This window comes from Sceloporus occidentalis, unplaced genomic scaffold (genome assembly GCF_023333645.1).
Source record: "Sceloporus occidentalis isolate IW3139 unplaced genomic scaffold, rSceOcc1.0.p SCAF_89, whole genome shotgun sequence".
Lineage (NCBI taxonomy): Eukaryota > Metazoa > Chordata > Lepidosauria > Squamata > Phrynosomatidae > Sceloporus > Sceloporus occidentalis.
This window is the reverse complement of record NW_028317069.1, coordinates 115736-134871: the sequence shown is the minus strand read 5'-3', so window position 1 is coordinate 134871 and position 19136 is coordinate 115736. Positions and strand designations below refer to the sequence as shown.

Sequence of the window (19136 nt, the reverse complement as noted above, 5' to 3'; positions counted from 1 at the left end):
ATGAATGAGTGTGTGTGATAGCATGGTTGTGTAAGTGGGGGATCCATACACGGGGGGTGGGGGGGAAGCAGCAGCAGCAGCAAGCAAGCCAGGTTTCAGGATGTACTCCTATCATGCCAAGTCAGCCAGTACATGCTGGAACCTTGGTATGTCTGGCCAGGACTGTGATTGCTGAGTGCTGGGGCAAAAGTGTGAGACTGAGTGCTGGGCCAAAGTGTGAGACTGAGTGCTGGGCCAAAGTGTGAGACTGAGTGCAGAGCAAAAGTGTGAGACTGAGTGCTGGGCAAAGTGTGAGTGCAGGGCAAAAGTGAGGGCTGGGGTAAAGTATGAGACTGTGAGTACTGGGGCAAAGTGTGAGTGTAGGGCCAAAAAAAAGTCCTGGCTCCTAACTTTTTTAGCTGGCCTAGACTTGAAACAAATTTGTCAAGCCCTGGATTATTATATAAATGAAAGTCCACACGACTCCTCCTTCAATACACAGAACAAACCCAGTCATATTAAGCTGCGGACTGCTTTCCACTGCCTTCGGATGTCACAGCCTGTGGGTTCTTTTTGATGTTTGTCCAGGTTCCTCCCGTCTCTGCCACGTTTCTCACTGTAAATACTACTTTTCAGGGTTTATTCTCTTGGCTCTGTGCTGCACTTATACTGTCTTTACATCGCAAATGTCTGCCTGCAGTATAATGCTGTTAACTGTTGAAGAACTCTTACCATGCATTGTGGAGGTCCAAAGAAGGAAAGAAGACTTCATAGCACGACACGCGCTTTGCCTTTTTTGTCTGTCTTTTACCTCTTGTCCATCTCATAGAGCAGGGGTTCTCAAACTGCGGCCCTCCAGCTGCTGCAGGACTACATCTCCCATAATGTTCCTTCAGCTAAGGGGCTGGCTGAGGAGTATGGGAGATGTAGTCCTGCAGCAGCTGGAGGGCCGCAGTTTGAGAACCCGTCATAGAGTCTCTCTTTTACCTCTTGTCCATCTCATAGAGTCTCTCTTTTACCTCTTGTCCATCTCATAGTGTCTGTCTCTCTCTCTCTCTCTTTCTTTCTACTGGAACTTCCCGTTCTATAAAGTTAACGGCACCAAACACACCAATTCCACAATACTAACTACCCTGATGTTTTCCAGGTAGAAGATGATGGGCTACACATTACGTATCAGTGGTTTCTAGTTGCCCTGACTAAGATTCTACTACGTTTTCAAAATGAATCTCTTCCTGAGGTATGGCTATCCAGACGTTTATTACAACATTACACATTACTCAATAATAGTCACAATATGCATGGGTTCATTGGGCCATTTCATATCAATGACCCTTCAGTGCCTTATAAAGGGCCGGGCCCAGCTATAGAAGGCTATGATGACCCTGCATTTTGTATACATGGCTATATGAGATGTTTTGGGTTTTTTTTAGAATTGTGGGCTCAATTAACCATTAGTTATCTTACACAAGCAGTTCTCTGGGGCTGGCCCATTCATAATGCACTTACGTCAACACTACAATAATAAATTTCCAAAGAATTAAAAAAAGAACATTCATATAGCAAGGGATAATATTATTGCTGTAGAAGAATGGAAACGTCAAATAAAATAAAGTATAACAGCTGCATGGTATATTGATCTGAATTTGCCTGGGTGAAATATATAAGTTTGTACCTGAGAGGCATACAAGTGCAGTGCTTTGGTGAAAGTGCTGAGTTGCATTAAAAATGCTCTCCAAACCTAAAGACCTGTCACATCTCATCGTGATCAGATCTAAGCATGCGGCCGCGCAGCCTTCGCAAACCATCAGCTCACAGCCAACCTTGCCCCTGAGCTAATATTTCCAAGAAACGCTAGAACGGAGCCTCACGCATGAAGATAAATTACACCTGTCTGATTCAAGTGACTTTTACCATTTCTGTGTCCGTGTGCCGATCAGTGTCTTCCTCTACCGCCTCTCTTCCTATTGGATTACATTGTATTCAAGCCCTTAGAGGGTTAAGCAAAGTGCTTGGCCTGTAATACAAGCGTTCTTTACCCAATTTACACTGCCTATTGACACACTAACAATAGATGCTTCCTAGCTACTTCTATTTCCGGATTTTCCCCACCGACCAAACCAAGACAATCCTGCCACTCAGAGAGGTTTGTTATTTTTGTGTGATTTAAACCCAGAGCAGCCTTAGATCGCAGCCGCTTGGATCACGTTCCCTTGTTATATATTATTATATATTATTTGTGTTTTCTCTGCGGTGTGCTGGATGTTACTGATCAAGCATTTTATACATTATACTCCTTGCTGGGATGAGCCCAACTCACGTGTGGTGCAATAACGTTTATTAAATATTCAAAGATAAAACAATTTCAATTGTTTAATGTAGATCGGGTGGTCTAAATAGCTCTACTTACCTTTTCAGACAGCGTCTTAAAGGGGCGCAGCAGAGGGTGAGTTTTCATGTTTTCATCAAGGGATAATCCATATTTCCACCCGCCATGGATCTGAAAGAAAAACAATGCCTAATACTAAGAACCTCGGAAGACATTTAACACCAAATAATAGGACAGGGACAAATGGGAACTTGACTCCCCCAATTCATCGAATTTATGCGCTGAGCGGTGATTGCAAAGACTGAAGTTCAAGAAACTAGGTCATCTGAAATGAAAGTCTTTAATGAAGGTAAATTTGACCATGAAAGTTTGGAAACGTAATAGAAGCATTTCTGTGGGCATCCAGGATAACAGGAACACTTAGATACGATGAATCAAGATCATTTTATAAAATTGCACCTTTGCTAAATTTCCCATTGCGTACTCTCTCTAGGATGTGGCTTAGCGTTAGTTCAGGCCCCTTTGCTTCTGTGGGGTAATGTAGATTGTACTTCTTGACTACTGTACTTATTATACGACTGACCTTATTCTACCTCCCCTTTGTTATAGTGTAAATCTGTAAATAAATAATAATACGCCTCCATACATCGGTGGCTGAATGTATAAGCAATAGGTCACAATGCGCTGAAAGCCTCTAAGTGAAATGAACAACCGAGTTCGGATTAAAATGCGTAAGGTTATCTGTCTCTCGCTGAGCACCTCCTGACGGCTGGTTTTCGCTTTTTTTCCCAACATAATCTTTTATTTTAATTGAAATTAACCTGTGTGTGAAGGATAAATGTCACTGTTCTGCATACATGTCCCTGTTTGTTATTCTCATCTTAATAATGGGATTCTTTATGTCACCAGGTTCCCCCACTCAAACAATGAAAATTGCACACAATAGGATGTCCTTTGAATATAAAATTCCCCCATGTGTCCCCTGCTTCATTTTTATTCCTAGTATTTCAGCTCTACTAAAATTCAAGGTATATCCTATTGGCCCTACATAAACCACATTTCAACACAGCGAACATCGCAAAATTAATTTGCAACGCAAAACTAAATATTTTGTCTCAGAAGTGAGCTACTTCTGTCCCGGCTAACATTACCTAAATTAGATAATTAGCAATTATCAAGCGATATAGTAACGTTAGGCACCTTTTAATCAGCTCGGCGCCTAACGCAGGCATTACCTTGTCAAAGGCCCATTTATCATGGGAGTGCTCTGCATTTTTATTGACAATGTACTCCAGCTTTTCAGGCAACGTGAGACTGTAAAACAAAAGCAATGTTCACATATAGATTCAAGAAAACAAAGTGCCATCGATATACACAACAGCCTTTACTATGACACATTGACATTGTTCTCAATAACCATGTTGAAACTTGGATTTAGAGCGCCTCTGTGGTTTCTCTTCTTCAACCTTCTCCCAAAGACTAGGAGGGCGAAGAAACGCTGCAAGTCTTTGATCCTTTTCTGTCCCCAGTGTTTCAGTACTGCTGAATTCTAAAATGTATTACATTTCGAGAGATATACAATACCCAAAGGTATATGTATGTGTATAGTATACAAACACCATTTCTTTTTTCCTCTGTTTCCTCTGAAAAAAAGTATTTTTCTTTAACTTTCTAAAAAAAAACTGAATTACTGTGCGGGGGGCATCTCTACAAACGCCATGCTTCAACCCAATGTAATTCAGACATCTCTTCCAGCTCAATGGATCTATTTAAAGCAACTATGATAACTCACTTGGCAGTATTGATGGGTTTGGGGTCAAAATTTCCTTCTGAATCCACCGACATCTGCTTCTCTGGAGTTGCTTTGATTCTGGTATCAACATAATCTGGCGGCAGAGCGCCAGCAATGGCACTGAGACAGGGCATTGCCATTCTAAAGAGCTCGGCATCGTACTTCTGCAGGAGAGATAGGAACTGGTTGGAAAGTCCCACAGAAAAACATGCAAATGGTTAGTGACAGCAACACAGCCACGGGAGAAAACATTTAGTAACATAACAAGATCATGAGTCTGAGTATCAAGCCCAAAATCAGAACATGCGAGACAAAGGTGGCAGACCTTTTCATTGTGCTAATGATCAACTCCGATGATAGTATAAGGAAAGCAGCACAAAAAGACTCAAAACTGGGAAAACCACCACATGCCACGGAGAGAGAAGAACAAATCTGTTCTTCTGATGCCTCTTTGTGTAGTAATAATAATAATTATTAGCAATAAGAATTGCAAAGGCTAAAAAAATGATTAGGATTCATTACATAAAATTTCCTGGAGAAATCCCACCCCAAGTTGTAGAACACACATAGGCTTGATGGACAGAACCTTATGCCCTTGTGTACATACGATGAAGACAAAATAAATCCCATGCCTACATTACAGTATTATGTGGTTGTGTATATATATATATATATATATATATATTATTTTGGACATTACGTGGCTCTAGTGTTATAGCTACACGTTATCGTCCGCTTGTGTCTTTGGGCCCTGCGCGTCCCTGCATTCTCTTTCTACAGCCGAACCACGCTGAACACTTCTGATAGATCATGATTGGTTCAATAAAGCAAACTGTGGTTTCTTTTCTTAAAATAACCAAACTGCCAGAATAATGATTTCATTATCTCCTGTCAACAGCCGAAGCCAGAGAAATCCTTGGAGGCCCACGCAGCTCAAATAAATATATCTCGGCATGAGATTAGAGCAATAAAATGAAGCATGATGCGGGGGAATTATATATTAACAGTTTCCTTTTATGAGGAGTGTAACAGCGGCTTCCTGAAGCCTGCTCAAGAACAGGGGCAGCGTGTTTTATTGTAATATGCACCATATTACCCCATAACCAAATTATTAAAGCAACATGTCACCCTTTGTCATGAAGATTTCATACGCTGGGGACTCATGCAGTTAAAAAGGGAAAACTCACTCTCTATCCCTCCCGTTATAGGTTTACACTCGACCCAATCTGACATGCCACGTTCTTTTTCCAAACATGTATGCAAGTTTAGAAACAACATCATACACATATCAATTCACCGAGCATGCCGCGTTACTTCAGGCACTTTACAGAAACAAAGACATATCACAATCACCAATAAAGTTACACATCACATATAAATAAATATATATATTTAGATTTTTTTCAATTTGGAATACATTTAATCATCTTTGTTGATGGTGAAAAAGATTTACAGACAGATTGCGCGCTTTATTATGTATTGTGGCAATTTAAGCCTTAATGCCGCGTATATTAAAAAGTAATCTTTTCTGCTCTGCTCGGCTTCGGTGAGTTTAATGAAAATCTTTGGCTGTCATTTAAATACAGCTCCTACCTAAAAAAAAAAATAAAAACAATAAAAATTACTAAATAAGGATAACATCGAGGCTCTGAATTGGCAAACAGAAGTAACTTGTTAGACAAGCTGAAGACAAATCTACTTTAAGAGGAGACTTTATAGATAATGGAAATACCTTATGAGAGAGAGAATCGAAAATCCCCCAGAACAGCTTCTCCGTCAAGTGTAATTCTTCCTCCGAGGCCAATCCATAGCTCCCCCACCCCGAGGGGAGGCAGTAATATTTCCAACATTGTTCATAATGGTTTGTCAAGAGCTGGGAAATGAAAAGTGTTCTCTTGTTAGCGGTAATCTACCAAATATATCCCCATGCTACCCTACGCCAGACAAGACCGTTTTGTTATTTTAGAACGCCGTGTGATTAAAAGCTTACAAGGCATGAAAAAAAAACAACCCCACTTATAAACAAAGTTAGTGAACTAATGGAGTAACCGGTGAAACGAGAGACTTAAAATAACCGCTTTCCTGTAGACTCTCCCTTTGGTTGATTGACGCTCCGGACATTTTTCAAAGTGAGGTGTTTGTTGTTTGGGAAAGTATTGGATTCCATTTCTATTTTAAAACAGATTTTCTGCATTTGCGTATTACGTTTAAGGACAATAAACAAATATAAAGTATTCAATATAAAGACCAATACACAACAAGTGTTTTCAGCGTGGATCTACTTTTAGCTAAAGGGGGGAGGGGGGAGAATATTCGCTGTTCCCAGAAGGATGAGTGAACGTAAAACGGACTTTATTTCATATCCTCAGTCCAAAATTCATGAGATTTTAGACACACAGATACAGACCAAAAATAACATGTAGGAAACTATAACCCAGAAAATATGGTAAACGTTATTTTTATGATTGACGATGTATTGTAGTAAAGTGATACAGAACTCCGTATTGACAAATAGCTTACAATATCAGAGATATAGCATTGCACGGGCGGATCACCAACAGGAAGAGCATATGGAAAACCTTATCATCTACGTTAAACTCATCAATCTGTGTACGGAATTAGAATTGCAGTTATATCGCTGTACACAGGCAGATGGCTTTTCTCTGGGTTTCCAAGAGCAAACAACGTATTTTCCTGGGTAAGTAGATAATAATCAGATGTAAAATCTCTGTTTTACTGCTGGGAAGCTAATTAAACTCAAACGGGGTCATATGTCATGCTTGTTACAGGCTACCTTAAGGGGCATTTTGCAGTATTCGCTGAGTAACGGAACATCAAAAACCAGACGCCGGAGAAGTTGCTGGAGCATGGAGGGGCGCAGATGGCTGCAAGACAATCAAAGAAAATGCTGATGAGACTGCGAAATGTGAACTGGCACATTGAATATGGTCATTAAATTTAAACCTGGGATTAAGACACCCTACAGGGAAAGGAAAAAGGAAACAAACTTTTTGTTAGTTTTAGGCGTATACCCCTGTTCACAACTCAAGTAATCAAGGGCATTTCAGAGCATTCTAACTACCAACAAGGCACAACCTCAAATCGTTGCTAGTTAAATACTTATTTCATTACGAAAAAAAGATCCAATGAACTGTGTGCTATACCCTTTCCATACAAAGGTGACATATTTAATCTGCTCAGGTCATTGTACTGGCTGGGCTCAAGGACTTTTATGTCTCTCTACTCAAGGTCTTTCATGTCTTTCTCTACCCAAAGGGTTCTGGTTACCTTATATTGCATATATATATATATATATGTATGTGTGTATATATATATATATATATATATATACCGTATTGGCTCGAATATAGGCCGCACTTTTTCCCCCCACTTTAAGTCTTTAAAGTGGGGGTGCGGCCTATATTCGGGGTCTGCCGGGCAGGCAGCGGGGTTAGGATACAGATCCCCCGCAGCGGTGCAGAGGACCTGTATCCTACTCCCGGATGTGCTCAGACAGCCTCCCCTGCCAGCACTTTCCAAGGGGGGGGGGGTTGGGTATGGTGCCGGCACAGGAGGTTGTCGAAGCGCATCGTGCGGCACGTCGTGCAGATGTCCCGGCAGCGGAGGTTGTTTACCCGCATCGCCCCAGCCGGTGACCGTCCGCACGATGCGTTTTACCTCTGCCCCAAAGACTCACCAGAGCAGACTCCTGGGTGTCTTGCGGGGCCAGCGGGGGACATCTACGCAATACGCGTATACAACTTCCGGTGCCGGCACATCCGCTGAGTGCCGGCACCGGAAGTTTTATACGCGTATTGCGTAGATGTCCCCCGCCGGCACCGCAAGACACCCGGGAGTCTGCTCTGGTAAGTCAGGGGGGGCAGAGTGGCAGCATATCTGGGGGGGGGGGACAGTGGCAGCATATCTCGGGGGGGGGGGACAGTGGCAGCATATCTCGGGGGGGATAGAGTGGCAGCATATCTCGGGGGGGGGAGGACAGTGGCAGCATATCTCGGGGGGGATAGAGTGGCAGCATATCTCGGGGGGGAGGACAGTGGCAGCATATCTCGGGGGGGAGGACAGTGGCAGCATATCTCGGGGGGGAGGACAGTGGCAGCATATCTCGGGGGGGGGGAGACAGAGTGGCAGCATGTTTTTTTGGTGCTTTTTTAAAGATAAAAACTTTTAGGGGGCGGCCTATATCCGAGCCAATACGGTATATACCGTATATCATATTTTAAATAAGCCACAAAGCTGTAACCAAGAAGCCTTCTTAGCAACCATAAATGTGTCCCTGACATCTGGTGCTGCTTCTCTACGCAAACATGCAGCGCTGCACCAGTGATACCGATGTGTAGGTGTTCCGAACAAAGATGAAAGGAATATAATGCAGGCAGCTATCTTTAATGTCATCCCCGATGCGGCCCAGGAGAACTGATGGATTCTAACAAAACTCACTTAAACATCCATTCTGTTTGTCAATGAATAAAACAGACTGTTAAGTATGCTTTCTGAAATGAAGGACAGCATGCCGATCTGTTAATACTGGATAATTGTTTAAAAAGGCATTACTGGCAGATTGAGAGCAGACATTCTTCAATTGTGTCCCGCTGAGCCTTCGTTAAGGAGCGGCCCTTGGACAGCCGGTAGATTGTATGCAGAGTGGAGTCAATTAGCGCCGCGTAGTGCTCGGTGCCGGAGAAGAGGGGAGCGCAGCGTGTGAGCAGCGGAAGTACGGCGGAGCAAATGTATCTGTTCAGAGCGAGAGCCATCTCCGTGACACTCAGGGAGGCCTGCGGGAAAGCAGTGTGGATGGTGAGATGCCATGACACGCACTAACACTCAATGTAAAAGGAGGCAATATCACAGAGGATATGGTCAGGGGGATTTAATGGTGACCAGAGAATTAGATAAACTTGAAGACAGTCAGCATGTGAATAAATAAAACAATAAAAGCAGAGGAGAGATCAAAATGGGAGCCTCCCCCTCTGCCGGATACCCCAACCTCCCACTTTCCCAGTATAACATTCAAAATGGAAAAACTGTGTTGGAAATTGTTTCATTCTGGTAAGGGCCTGCAAACGAGATTCTCCTAGCTCCTACCAATATATGTCCCTTGAGCATTATCATTTCATTACTGTTTATTAAAACATAGTTTATGAAATCATCAACGATAAACTGAACTGTAGGACTAACTGAAAATTACAAAGTAGTCCTCCTGCACGCGTAACGTTATTTGATCTACCACCCTCGGAAACAATGTCTCTTTCGGACAGAGCCCTGCTGGCCAGTTATCATAAATTCAAATACCTGACCTCTATCAGTGCCCATTGATTTTATGTCAGTGGGGGGCCATAGGGCCATACTTTGTCCATTGGCGTGATACAAAAATAAACCTTCTGCTAAAGAACATTAAGAAACAAAGGTTTATCATATTAACCAAAAACCTATCCAAAGTTAAGTAGAATCGTACACTTACTGTGTCAAGAGAAGCTGATGCTCTTAGATCAGGTAAAAAGGCCACCTCCAACAGATGAAGGAGGAAGCTTTGGTCCTTAATACCATACACTCTGTCTAGAAAAAGCACCATGGGGGCCTTGTGATCGGGACAGAAGCTGGCTGCCATGTCAGGCTCAAACACAGAACCATCTGAAAGAAAATCACATAGGTTTCATTGCGGTGTTTCTGAGAAGCGATTAGAAAATGGCTTTCTGTTATTATACAGAACTGCAAGTAAATAAATAGTATCCCCCCCCCCCGACAGACATAATTAGCTGGTAATATGTCATCCAAATAAATATGTTGAAGAGCTAATATATGCCTCCCCTCCATCTCAACAACATCATAATTGTTCTCATATTCAGTAAAAGGAGACAAACAGCACATTTCTGGGATGTTTACCTTTATTAAACGCGGGTAGCTTTAGAGGAATACTAATGATTCCCACTAGGTCTTCTGTGGGTACCAGCGAGCGGAGGATGGATCGAATTCGAATAGCTTCACCTTTACCAGTCTGGATCAACTGCGGGCACAGCATGAACCCGATGTTTAGCGCACAGGTGCATTCTCCACACACAACGCTTGCAATTAGGCAGGCATTAAGATGAAACCGTAATTGTTGCTTGTATTACTGCAAATGTTTTCCTAAGTGTGCTAATGCTGTGCGTCTACCCCTTTCAAAATTATTTCAATTAACATTTTGCCTTAATGAAAAATATGGCTGCTGTTCCAACGACATTACTGGCCCCATACAACTAAATGCCTTCCAGAACAAAGGTTACTGGAAAAGAGAAGACAAAACACAAAGGTTCTCACAAATGTAGTCAACGCGGCCACTTATTAAGCCTCGTAGATTGAAGACCCATATCTCGAATACCACTGGCGTGTTTGGTTTACATACGTGGGTTTCTGGAGCACAACGTCCCAGAAGATCAATAAGCGCAGAATAGAAAGACATTATAGCATTTCCCATGTGTACAATCTCTTCTTCTTCTTCATCTTCTTCGACCCTAAAACAATTTATGATAACATGGTTATGTGGAAAAAAAGACAATCAGAGGGTGGTTTTTGGGGGCTTAAAGGGTACATTTTTGGTTGACACTCCCTCACCTAAGATGAATGGGTTTATCGAGGGCTTTATCTTTGGTTTTAAGCTTAGTAGGAATTAATAAGTGGGAAAGGGGCTTTGGAATAGCAAATTTGTGAAAAACGACAGCGGCCTCTCGAGCAGGACAAGATACTTACACTTCCCTCTGATACCCCTGAGAAGGAAGGTCCAGAGTCGGGTTCTCAGAGATGTTAATAGCTTCCTGCATCGCCGACAGTAAACCATTTCCACCCTCTCCTCGCAGCGATGGCCCAAAACACTCAGGCCGTCGGATAAGGAGCTTCACCACCACGCTGGCGTTTTCTTCCACGCTCTCACCTGGTAAACAAGAAAGACAAAAAGGGTGCTTGGTTACCAATATGCGAAAGCTCAGGAGAGCTCCAGTATTGTAACGGAGCTTTGCCCTCAGGTGTGCTACTGGGATAGAACATTTACACTGTCAGAGCTAATTAGAGGAGAAAACTAAACAAGACGAAGAACACAGAGTACGATTCACTGCTGCAGGTCCCATATCGCATCTACAGAATACGTTGTGTCCGCCTGGCATAGACACAATATCCACAAATAGTTAAAGCTGGAGCTTTGGGAATGAGTAGCCTAAAAAAGATACTACACGGTCCTGTGATGGTTCTGCTCATGGTGCAGAAGAAGAACTTGTTGGTGACTGTTTATATTAAATACAATAATGAATCCTAATAATAGGGACAGCTGAGAAATACAAATAGGAACACATCAATATATGTAAATGTTCAAACTCTTCAATAATACTTTACTCAAATATGTAAATTAACTTCAATAATACTTCTTTACTAAAAATGTAAAAAAAAAAACAAAATGTGCACATCACCTGCATAATATAATAATGATAGCGTTTCCGTTTATTATTTCCGATTATTAAAGTTAAGAACAGCTAACTAGATTACCACAGATTAAGCACAATGAAACAGATGACATTATTTTCAGAATGTCATCCCAGCATATAGTAACATCTCACATTGACTTGTTTGTCCTTTGCACATTACCCTTTATCTCCCGGAATATAATGAACGTCTGTAATGATGCTATGGGCTCTTCACTTCAAGGGCATCAGCCTTGTGGAGCTGCAGCTCAGTTTAACAGAAAGTCAACATGCTTTGGGGTAAATCTGGTGCATTACCTGCGGGAGGGGGCAGCGCTTGGTCCTTTGGCCTTAAGGCACCTGCTTTTCCCCATTAGACTTGGCCTCTTAGCTGGCAGGTAGAGGATTCTTTTTTTTTTTAGAACCCCAGCCAATGACCGGGGCCAGTAATGACACATTTTTTATTACTCAATCACCAATATCTGAGCTTTATGTGCAGGCACTGAAAACACCACAGGGAAGACAGTGTCTAGAAGACTTTTGGCGTGTGTGTGTGTTTTATGGCAGGCCATTTTGCCCCTATCCAGGTCATTATTGTGTGGGGTTTGATTCCACGCTTACTCACTGATGCCCAATGCACAGCAAAGTCCAATGAGTGCTAAGAAGCACAAATAAAGAGGTTACAGAGAAGGACGAACATAAACACTACATGAAGCCTTTGCCAGAATGACACTAACCAAGTTGTTCATAAAAAGAAAATATTGTTCATGATCCTGAAGAAAATCAGCAAAGCACACGCTGCATTGTTCATGTTCCATGAAACATCTTGTATGACAGCCGTGCCGAGGAGGCTCTTCAAACACTTGAAAAGTCCATCACAAAGCTTTTATTGTAGCACTTTACTTTCAAATGCCCATCACAAAGCTTTAATTGTACCTTACTATCCAATGGAAACGATAACTGGCAAGGAGGTAAAGATACTCTGAATCAGGGCCAGCCCGGCCATATTTATGACCTTGGCAGATGCCTTGCATGACAAGCTGGCGGGAGGCGGTACCACGAGCCTTTCACTTTTGACCATAAACATGTACATAAGGGAAGGGGGTACTATGCGTTTAATATTGTAGGGTTAGCACTCAATTAAAACAACTGTAATTGTAAAAAAATGAAGGAGACGGTCTCGACTGTGTGACCCAGAGGACCTGCTCATTCACTGAGATGTAAACATAGTAATGGGAGAGGTTTTGTCTGTACGGCACATAAAGCGGATTAAACCTCCAGCCATCCCATGAATGATGGTCCATTCTACATTCTGTGCATATGATCATTTAAGTACAGGCAAGCTTATAAGACTGCCTTCTTAGAAGAATGTACAGTGTACAAGCAAGTACCTTAAACACATACAGATAACAGAATTATTACAAGGGAAGGCTGCAGGGAAAAGGAAGAGCACGTATAAGTAAATATTATATATACACAGACGAATATATCTATCGCATCTTCATAACTGTTGATAACAGCTTAACACATTATTAACGTCAACCTGAGATGATGGCCGTTTGTACTTACCGTTCACAAAAACAGCAAAACGCAGGAATGAGAGATAGCGCTCGCCTTCAATGGGATTCCATCCAATGTCAGGGTACCCCTTGGCTATAAGCATCGGACAGCTCTGAAGTCCACATCCTGCCAAGTAAGTCACCACCTGGAGGGATAAATATTTATTTATATTCTTAGCACAAAAGTCATATCGCTGACACTGAATGGCAGCTAAGGAGCATTCAATTCCCACTTTTCTGTTTTATGGACAGGCTCAAAAACGTATCAGCCCCAGGAGGGTTTGGTCCTGGCGCATGTTTAGTAAGAAGTCAGATAAGAGCTGTCAGAAATGAACTATAGAAGTGCCTTGTACCTTGTGCAGCTTTCAAAGTAATTCAAAACTACCTATAGCTTGTGCTTTTGCTGGAGAAGGGCCAGGTTTGGGAACAGGGGCCGATCGCTGCTACTCAGGGGACTGCAAACATGCTGCACTCAACTAAAACGTTCCAAATATTTGAAATAATAAACAGGTACGGAGTCGCAGACATTTTCGGCGAGTGTGTGAGTGGAGTACCTGGAGGTTTATAATGTAATCTATACGCTCAGCTGTAACGGTATTACATAAAGGCTAACGGAATCATATAAGGGCTCTTTGGACACTGACCACATTTCACACAGATCTGTAGCGTACTGAAGAGTTGGTCTTGAGGAGGAAATTTGGTGAACTTTCTCCTTTATAACACAACAAACCATAATTAGAATGGAATGATGTGAAAGGGAAAAGTGTAATTATCTTCAGTCCTCACCTGAAACAACTTTCTTCCATGATGCCACAGTCTTTGGTGCACATTAAGAGCGCTTAAAAACCTTACACCTAAGGGACACCTATAATGGTCATATGGGGCAGGATGCACAGTAACAGCGCTATGACTTACAAAACCATGTGTATCAGTTTCTCTTATGCAATGTGCAAACAGGGAAAAGAAAAAATGTCGGTGCGCTAAGCTAGTCTCAGGCTCAAATAATACAAATGTATAATATGAGGCCTACCAAACAGTGTGAGCATGCTGCAAATACAGTGTGTTGGCTGTACAATGTATACAAAAAACAAAATACTGTCTGCGCTTCTCACCCTAATAAAGTTGGCAACAAATATATAAACATAATATAAATGAGAGGTTTTGGTTATATGAATTGGCCAAAGCATAATTAAGCTCACCCGCCACGTCAAGGCACACTCTCAATAGGGTGAGAACCTACTCTCACCTCCTACATAGTGGGCACACAAAGCAGTTTATACTGCTACCAAAACCAGATTAATGTATTGGGGGAGGTGCAATTAAACCTCCTCCCATGTGAGCATGCTGCAAATATCACACTGTTTGGTAGGCCTCATATTATACATTTGTATTATTTGAGCCTGAGACTAGCTTAGCGCACCGACATTTTTTCTTTTCCCTGTTTGCACATATTTGAGGTTGTTGGCTCCTCATCAGTCTGGTTGCAGCTTGCTGTCCAGGGGTTAAATGGGAGGAGGTTTAATTGCACCTCCCCCAATACATTAATCTGGTTTTGGTAGCAGTATAAACTGCTTTGTGTGCCCACTATGTAGGAGGTGAGAGTAGGTTGTCACCCTATTGAGAGTGTGCCTTGACGTGGCGGGTGAGCTTAATTATGCTTTGGCCAATTCATATAACCAAAACCTCTCTTATGCAATGTGTCTGAGGATTGTGTTCAACATTTTTGGACCGCAAGGTCCATTTTATCCTGTTTCATGAAAATGTGATTTGAAAAAAACATAGTTACAATAATATTAATGTAAAATTATACTTTAGAATACGTCCTTTCCTGTGTCACGTTTCCATCCTGTGCATGTCGTTTTTTTAATAAAAAAAAAGCAAATGTAGTGACACTCCTCACATCATCTTGAGGGCCACCTTAAAAGGCCCTAATAGGCATTAGAGGTCTATGGATCACAGTTGCAAAAAATGTTTTTTTTAAAAAGGTGAGAGTCTCTCTCATGTGCAGACTGGCTGGAAAGCCCTGGCTCTATTTAGAAGACAGGGCGGCATGTGGTTGTGGGGATTGGGGGTCACATAAAGGTCAGGGTTTTGAGTAACAGGTCAGGCAGGTTATATAAAAAAAATTAAAAAAAAATTGTTGAGAAGTTTCTGGTTACGCTCGCGCTGCTTAGTATTGCCGCCTTTTTCATGTTTGTGCGCTCGAGGGCGCCGCGCGCCGCTTAGTAACGCCCACCTTTTTGCACGCGTTGCGCTCGCGGCTGCCTCGCGCTGCGCTAAGGGCGGGAATTTGCTCTATAAATAGAGCGTTTCTGAGGTACACCTCACTTACCTGCGGCGAACCGCTAGCTGTCTGCCCTGACCTCTCGTAGCGTCTGGTGAGCAGCAGCATAGCGGGAGAGCCAAGGGAAGAAGATGGAGGAGCTGCTTTTGAGGCGCCCAGCCTCCCACCCATCTTTTAATCTTTATCTGTTTATTTATTTATGTCGTGGCTTTTATTGAGTTAAGGTTGTCCTTTTTTTTAAAAAAAGAAAAGAGAGTAAAGAAGGGGTGAACCGGTGGTGCATTTGCTGTCCTGGCTTTAGGGCGGACGGCATTGTAAGGGTTAAATTAGGATTGCACTCTGGGGCTTGGGCCAGGAGTGCTTTTTTATGGTTACAATGTTTCAAGTTTATGTGTGTAATTTGTTGATTTAATGGTAAACTAAATAAAAGACCACGGCCTGTTTATCCAATCTAAAGTTGTCAGGTGTCTTTATTTATTATTGTTTTAATTGTGGTGTGTGTGTTAGTCTATTTTAATGTCTGGTTTATATCCATTACAATCACATGTGTGTATTCACTAGAGTTTGGGTTTGCAGAGGAGTTGATAATCATGTCACCATGATAATCTACTATGAAGTGGCAACTAAAATGAGAAGATCTGAGCTGGCCCCATATAATTACAGCAGTGCTGTTACAGTCAGTAGAACAATTTAAAAACACGTACAATAACACATACAATAACAAACTGGTGCAAAGGAGAAGAGGGCCCTGCTCTCGCGAGTTTACAATCTAGTCAGAGGGGGAAGCGAGACAATTGAATGGGGATGAGTTGATCTGGTTCCGATGATGTGTTGAAGCTGTTGATTATTCAGATAATGCATAGCTAATCAATGAAATTACTTCCAAGTACCCCTACAACATTAACTATGCAATATGCAGGGCCTACACAGCCCTTCTTGGAGAGACTTGTTGCTAAGGCACAGTGAAGTTTGTGTGATGAAAAGGTCAACACTAGCAAATGATCAGAGTAGTGCATACACCCAAAGATGTTTACACCAACACGTGAATTTATTGCATGCTGCTTATATTATAGCGTTTATACGTCTTGAGTTCTTGTATATCTGCCACCACACTGCAGCTCTACATGTTCTGCAATGATTTTGCCCCTACCTTCTCCAGGTCTGGTTCCTGTAAAGCCAAAGCAAGCTCATTGTTGTCCATTACAGAAGCTGCGGCAACATCCAGAGGTGTGGAGCCTCTCATTGATGGAGAAGCTGCAGGAAAACACAGTGGATAGAGAATACATCAATTTACAAAAGTTTAAAAAAGACAGGGTGTTAGTGAGCTCAATACAACATTTACAAATATTTTAATCCATGATATGTGGGTTTATTAAGGTACCTGCTGTTCTATTCAGTAATGAAGGAGTTGGCAAGAGAGTTGCAGTTTCACCACACAGAGAGTGTGAGAATCAACTACAAATAAAGTAAGAGAACCTACACAGCCTTGTACATAGGAACTACATTGTATGTATAGAAACACTGTAATTATATTGTGGTAGCGACAGAGTGTCACCATGTGTGGCCATATCATGCCGAAAACAAATACAAACATTAAAAAGTCAAAAATCGTTCTCTGGACAAATCATACCCAGTCCAACGCTGCTGTTTTCCAACAAATAGCCAAGATGTTCAAACATTGCCTTTTGGTTCTGCCTGCTGATTCTGCAGAAGTAGCACAAGAACCGACAGCAACTTGCAACCATCTTAGGGAATGTGATTTGCTGAAATAAAACAATCAGAACATCAGGAACAATATTAATCAGCATCACCAAGTACAAGATAGGTCTCTGTGCTTAGATCTAAATGTTTAATATGCCACACATTACACCATTTAGGTGTGCAAAGTTAAAGCCCTCAGTTACAACTTGATAAGACAGACTAGATGGAAGTAATTCTGATTCATGCTGTTTACATCTTGCTGCATTGTACAGTTGATGAAAGTCTTGACATTGCTTTTGTTAGTACAATGAACACTAAACTGGAACTTTGGCTGGTACAGAGAAGAAAATAATATGGCAAGTTAGAATTTGTATTCTTATTAGCATTTAGTGTTATGAAGGGCTTCTCCTCCAAGAATAACTGTGTTGCTCTGCCATAGCTAAAGCTGAAAGAGCTCACTATGTATAGCAGCAGAAGCTCACAACAATGATATCCTTTGTATGAATATCCTTTGAGAGAACAGACAGTTGAACTCACAATCCTACTGCAACCTCATCAGCATATAAACCCAAATGGACCATTTAGTGTGACTGTAGATCAGGTGCTAAAATCCCAATTCTCTAACCCTGACAGTTCCCAGGTATGGGTAGCAGATCTCTGCTCCCTCGTTAGTACATGAGAGACAAAATATACTGCCACTGTCTTCAGATACACAAATGTGCACGTTTTCTATCACATGGGTTCATACGTCAGGAGTCAGGACAGCGGGGACTTCATTGAGCATCGGAAGCACGAGCTGATGTGGCAATGTATAGATATATATTCTTTTTTCAGTGCACTTTTATCATTCTGCTAAACACGTGAGATGATGCCCTCTGCTGGGAAATCATGTATATCTCCTAAAACAATGACATTCTTTTTTAAAGAAACAGGCTACACATAGAGCGATGGTAGGCCAAAAATACTTCTGGTTTTTAAACTAGTAAATGGAAGGACTTTGTGAACTTCCAGTATTCAGTTGGGAAATAAAATTACCTGAGACTTGTCACCTCCCAGCACGTTCACCATGACCTCCATCACCGTCTCATGCATTCCCAGCACACGCATCAAGTTTGGATGCTGATAGAAGACTTTGTTGTTCATGATGTCACTAAAAAAGAAAAGGTTATACATCACTAAGACCATAAATAACAAGTTCCAAGATATCTCACATGTGGGGGGTTTCCATAAAAATATCAGGCAACACAACCCAAAACCTTGCATAGTAAGTAAGTTTCACAAAAATAATGTGTATGTTTCTATTACAAACCGCTGACAATTGTGCTTTTATACATACTTGTGTAGACGTTAAGACAAGAAATGATGCTTTTCACAACGCACAGAGGATTCCTAGGACAACCTTGATGGATAGTGTGAAGCCTGATTCCAAGGGTCACACGTAAGGACACTATTTGGCCACAGGCTATTATAATAGTTTGATAACGCTCAGACAGCCTCCCCTGGGAGATTGTCTAAGCGCATCGCGCAGACGTTCACCGGCTGCAGCGATGCGCGCGTAAACAGCCCCCGCGGCCGGCACATCTGCACGATGTGCTTTAACCATCTACCTTGCCGGGAATTCCCACGGGGGGAGCCCGGCAAGGGAGATTGTTAAAGCACATCGTGCAGACGTGCCGGCAGCGAGAGGTTGTTAACGCTTGCATCGCCGCAGCCGGTGAACGTCTGCGCGATGTACCGGAAGTTGAATACACGTACTGCGTAGCTGTCCCCCGCTGGCCCTGCAAGACCCCGGGGAGTCTGCACCGGTAAGTCTGCACTGGGGGCAGAGTGGCAGCATATCTCAGGGGGGGATAGAGTGGCAGCATATCTCAGGGGGGGATAGAGTGGCAGCATATCTCGGGGGGGGGCACATCTCGGGGGCAAAGTGCATATCTCGGGGGGGGGATAGAGTGGCAACATATCTGGGGAGGGCAGAGTGGCAGCATGTCTGGGGAGGGCAGAGTGGCAGCATATCTGTTCCACTAAGTGTTTTCTTTTTTACTAAGAA

At 42.3% G+C, this 19136-nt stretch overlaps 1 protein-coding gene across 1 annotated transcript in view; it reads right to left on the bottom strand.

Annotated features, from left to right (window-relative positions):
* The window catches only part of LOC149284634 (ryanodine receptor 3-like), a 147394-nt gene that overhangs the window by 80831 nt on the left and 47427 nt on the right, over positions 1-19136 (bottom strand). The window contains 14 exon segments of the mRNA XM_089496281.1: positions 2390-2479; positions 3544-3622; positions 4101-4264; positions 5833-5973; positions 6895-6985; positions 8673-8893; positions 9580-9749; positions 10002-10122; positions 10501-10609; positions 10845-11025; positions 13115-13250; positions 16539-16642; positions 17019-17151; positions 18125-18239. Coding sequence (XP_089352407.1) covers positions 2390-2479; positions 3544-3622; positions 4101-4264; positions 5833-5973; positions 6895-6985; positions 8673-8893; positions 9580-9749; positions 10002-10122; positions 10501-10609; positions 10845-11025; positions 13115-13250; positions 16539-16642; positions 17019-17151; positions 18125-18239 — 1855 coding nt within the window.